We start from the raw sequence: 4,817 nt of genomic DNA on the forward strand, positions 1-4,817 counted from the left end.
CCATTATGTTGCAACAATTTTTTATTTTTTTTGTAGAGCTAAATATATTCTTGAAGTCATTATGTTGCAACAAATAACTTATTGCTATGTATTTTTATATCGACCAACTTGTTTAATTTAGGAAGAAAATGTTTAATGTAAAACCTGCTATATTCTTGAAGTCATGTGCAAGGCTTCATTTCCTTTTCCCTTTTATTATTTTATTTTCTTGTGTCAAAGTTGTTGACGCTCCCAATACAAAGTGACTCTGGGAATCGCCATCAAATTTTATGAAAACAAAACACATTGAAAATGATGCACATATGACACAAGATTTAATTAAAGAATTTCCAAACTACAAAAAGAAAACAGAACATGTTATGTTTCCTCTCAAATGTTCTAACAACATTAATAGTTTTAATACATCATATATGCAAGCATTGAGATCAACCCCATGCTTAATCTTCTCCAGTTGCTCCAAACCATTGCTTCCTGAAAATAGAACAAGTGTTAGAATCATGGGATGTTTCTAATAATAGTAAATCAAATCCTATAATCATAGTATCATGCTAATACTAGAAAGAGGGCATCTATTCGATGAAATTTAATAGAATTAGAATCTGAATTTTCTTCCATACCAAAAGTTGAATGAAGATGCAATCGTAAAGGATTCTTTCAAACAAAAGAATTTAACATCCCTTAGACCGGGTGTAATGGGGCGCTTTGCTCACCCAAAAAGCCCCAAAGAGCCCGGGAACACCATCCCCGGGGCGCTTTGGACTGTTTTTACGTGGGGAGCTCTTCCCACAAAACGCCTGATGGGGGAAGAAAGTGGTAGCTGATTGGTGGGCGAGTGGGCGGCCTTTAATTGTTTTATTTTTTAATAGAAAAATCAAAAAAATAATAATATTTACTGTTATGGTGACATAACACGACATCACGCAAAACACCTCGTATTCACTATACACAGTCTTACAAAAGCTATAAAAATATTTACTTGATAAAAGCATGAGATGTGTAAAACGGATAATAGACACTCTTCTAGAGTGTAAATAAAGTTTATTTGGTTGTGTACATAAAACAGCAGCACCTAGCCAACGTGATGCAAGCAAACACCTCCCGCATCACGTGTTTTTTAAACCAACTTTACTTAAAATTAAAATAATAAAATAATTATTACTTAAAATAGCAATAATTTTTTATACTTTGTACAATAAAACATGTTTTTATGATTTTATTGATGGTAAAAATACAAGTTATCTTAACATTGGTACTAGAATGTATGTTCCACAAGTACCCCAAATTAAAATCAGTACTTGTAAAACATTTAACATGTGAAACCAATTAAACGACTTGCAACACCTCGGACAGCATTCAACAAGAAGTGACTTTTACTTTTTAAATTTTCTAGTTTTTTAAACATGATTCACCTACCACCACATGACATGCGCAATTTAGCAAACTATACGCCAAAAACCATTATGTAAAAAAGTTAAATAGATTAAATATTAAAAAAAATAAAAACAAAAACCACATTAAGTTTCCAGTTCAGCGGCCAATAACTGAGATAAAGTCTTTTAAAAACTCAAACGTCATAAGTTCGTGTAACCGAAAGTAAAAGAAATTTGTCTTAAAAAAACAGAAAACTAACCGTTGACGACGAAATTGCTAGGTACCCATCGGACGAGTTAGCCGGCGGCGACAAATAAACCGACGGCCCATTACTCCCACCGCTTCCGACTGTCGAATTCCCACCGGAAACCCCAATCCCAGAAAACCCCAACCCATACGCCGGAGTTCCGTCCGGTTTAAACAACCCGTAATTCCGTTCCGACGTGGGCCCGGGCTTCAAATTCTCATTAAACATTGCAAACACAAATATATTCAAATCAATATTAGGCCTTGCCGGAGTCCCTTTCTTTTGACTTATTATCTTTAACAAATTTCCATTATACTTTTTCGCATTTTCGGGTGAAGCTCCGATCTCATCTTCGTCTCCTTTCGATGGCCAACCCGTCTCGGATATCTGCACCGGGAGTTTCTTATACCCTAACCGAGTTAAAGCAGCGTACACTGCGTCGATCTGGGCAAATAGCATGTTGTCATAATGTAAATTGGTACTAGGGTCGATAATGCCCGCGTTCGGTTGAAAGAGAACGAAATCGAGCGATACTTGCTTCGGGCTTGCTTTGTATGCGAAGAACGGGTACGCGTTGATTAAAAAGGGCGAACAGGTTTTCGATAGGAAGTCCAAAATTGGGGAAATGCAGGCTTTTAGATCTTGTCGGAAAGCGCCCGATGACGGCGGGTATGAGGATTGGAGAATGGCGACCGAGTGAGCCGTCGTAACGGTCACCTGTAATTAATTGTAATTAGATGTGTGTATGAAAACGAAAAAACCGATCTATAACTGAGAAGACCAAACCAAAGAAACTAAACAGAAATAAAAACTAACAGTTTAGTTTTATATTTTTGAAAAGATCGAACAGACGGTTCAGTTGTTGCTTTATATTAAATAAAAACCGAACAAAAATCAAGTTTATATTATAAACTTTTTGCAATGTAATTTATAAAAATTTAATAAATAATTAACTCAATATTTTTAGCCTCAAATATATATTAATCAACTAGTTATTAATTAATTAACTAATAAAACAATTTAGCCAAATTCATTAAATTTGGATAAAAATCTCAAATGAAAAAAAAAAACATATTAATCAACTAGTAATTAATTAATTAACTAATAAAACAATTTAGCCCAAATTCCCAAATTCATTAATTTGGATAAAAAGAATTAAACCTCAAATGAAAAAAAATCAAATCAGAACAGTTTTAAAAAATCGAAAACCGCTTTTGGTTCAGTTTTAGCCCAAAATCAACCCGGACCGAACCATACAGACCCGCTCAATTACCTGACTATCCAACTTAAGTTTAACAAGCGCGGTATGCACGCTCTGCATCGCCGGAAGCAAGCATCCAGATAGCGAAGTATCATTGAACGTCAAGACTTCATTACCAACAGCAATGGAGGTGATTTTGGTGGCCGGTAAGTAAGCCTGAACGTTGGTTTTGACCCATTGCTGAGCGTTGACCGGATCTGTCATCTTGGACAAGTACTCGTTACCCAGACCCACAATGAACTCAACTCCGGTGTTGGCAAAGGCTTTGAGGACTTTAGGGTCTGCGTCGTAGAGTTTGACTCTGGTGGCTCCGATGGCTTTCACTAGGGGCACCACGTGCTCCGGTGAGGGTAAGTTGTTGGCGATCTGCCCGTAGTTTATGCCCACTGCTAGCACCATTGATGGTAGCAAAAACCCTTTAAAAAATAATTAAAAAAAAAGTTAATAATAATAATAATAATAATAATAATAATTTTTTTTTAACCGTTGACAAACAGAGAATTGTTTGTCAAAACAGACACGCAAGTGGTAAAACCCGGAAGCCTCCCATCGAGGTCACAAAGATCCCAGTTTTCTTTAATAATAATAATAATAAATAATAATAATTAAAATGGGGGTACCAATGAAGAAGAAGGTGAGGTTTGGAGAGAAAGAAGCCATTGATGATGATGAGGTAAGATGTGGTGTGGGGAGGTGAGATGAGTGAGTAAGCAAGTGTAGTTTGGTTGTGGAGTGTGAGTGTATGAGTACTGGCTGGCTTATAACCAGACCCAGATCCTAGAGGATCTGGCTCTTAAGTATGGTCCAGTCTGTCATGTATGGTGTGGGCCTGCTTAATTTCATAAGCAACCAAGGTAAATTTTGGCCAGTTGGGCTTGATTGGTGTATCAATTTTCTATACTCTTTGGTAAATCTGGCACTTTTAAAAAGGGTGTCACCGAGGGTATTTGGGTTGTTTTAAACTAACCACATGAACTAAAGTGAATGAAATTAAAATGGTGAAAGTGGCTAAACGCGTAAACCACATGAACGAAAATGGTAGTTTACTGTTTCCTGAATTACGAGATATTGGTGTTTATGTTCAAATGCTTGTGGCTTGAGATTCGTTTAAAAAATCACGTTGAGATCGGTTTGTTTTATAAACAGGGTGAGATGAGTTGAGGTCGAGCCAAGATAAGCTCGCTTGTTTGGCTCATTTAAGTTAATAAGTCAGAATATTAATGTTATAATTTATAACTCAGTTTCCACTCTAAATAAGCCTCGATAATAAGGTAACAAAATCTACTAGAGGCCAACATAATATAAATTTCAGTATTAAACATTTACTTAAATATTAATTTTAGTTTAACAAGTCGACCTCAAGTTAAAATTGCCACTCGTTAGGAATAAACCAGCCAAGAAATTTTGAGCTCGATCTAAAGCTGGCTTGACTGGGTTCGGTCATTAACGTTAATTCTTACTAGTTAATGGTGTTGTGGGGGAAGGGTGGTGAGTTGGATGGGAGCAAAAGGGGGTGCACTTTTAGGACAATCCCATTCCGGATTTGATGAGGACTTGAGTGCAATTGGTAATAAAGAATGATAATATTACACTATGTAAAATAAAATGATTATTATGCAAATAGCAAAAGCACTTTTCTTTAAAGCCAATAACGGCAACAATTGAAAATAAAAGTGGGGTGGTGGGGTAGGGTGAAGGTAATACGATAGGAAGAGGATGAAAATATGATCTGTATTCACACTGATAATCAATCATAGACAATATTCACATGGGTAACATTAATCCTAAATGTTGTTTTTTTCTAAGGGTATATATGAGATTTTCTAAACAATTCCGTTATGTTTTTGTTTTCATATCTTCTTGAATCGACCAATCTACTTGTTATTCCACATAAATTTGTCGTGACCACAACCTGTATTCACTTCAATCAAGTGGTTT

At 35.9% G+C, this 4,817-nt stretch overlaps 1 protein-coding gene across 1 annotated transcript; it reads right to left on the bottom strand.

Moving 5' to 3' along the window:
* Nucleotides 1-263: 263 nt before the first annotated feature.
* On the bottom strand, nucleotides 264-3,299 carry LOC143599364 (glucan endo-1,3-beta-glucosidase 11-like). The gene is made up of 3 exons (XM_077077340.1): nucleotides 2,892-3,299; nucleotides 1,631-2,335; nucleotides 264-471 (listed from the first exon to the last, which is right to left on the bottom strand). Exons 1-3 carry the CDS (start codon nucleotides 3,276-3,278, stop codon nucleotides 397-399), a joined length of 1,167 nt encoding a protein of 388 aa, XP_076933455.1. The 5' UTR covers nucleotides 3,279-3,299; the 3' UTR covers nucleotides 264-396.
* Nucleotides 3,300-4,817: the final 1,518 nt, after the last annotated feature.

This window comes from Bidens hawaiensis, unplaced genomic scaffold, assembly GCF_021521415.1.
Source record: "Bidens hawaiensis isolate Kalapana, Puna unplaced genomic scaffold, B.hawaiensis_p1.1 tig00052073_1, whole genome shotgun sequence".
Classification (NCBI taxonomy): domain Eukaryota; kingdom Viridiplantae; phylum Streptophyta; class Magnoliopsida; order Asterales; family Asteraceae; genus Bidens; species Bidens hawaiensis.

Coding starts and splice junctions, on each gene's coding strand:
- LOC143599364 (XM_077077340.1), bottom strand. CDS start 3,278: ATGGTGCTAGCAGTGGGCATAAACTACGGGCAGATCGCCAACAACTTA. Junction 2,336..2,891: donor AACTTAAGTTGGATAGTCAG/GTAATTGAGCGG, acceptor AATTAATTACAG/GTGACCGTTACGACGGCTCA. Junction 472..1,630: donor TAGCAATTTCGTCGTCAACG/GTTAGTTTTCTG, acceptor TTCTATTTTCAG/GAAGCAATGGTTTGGAGCAA.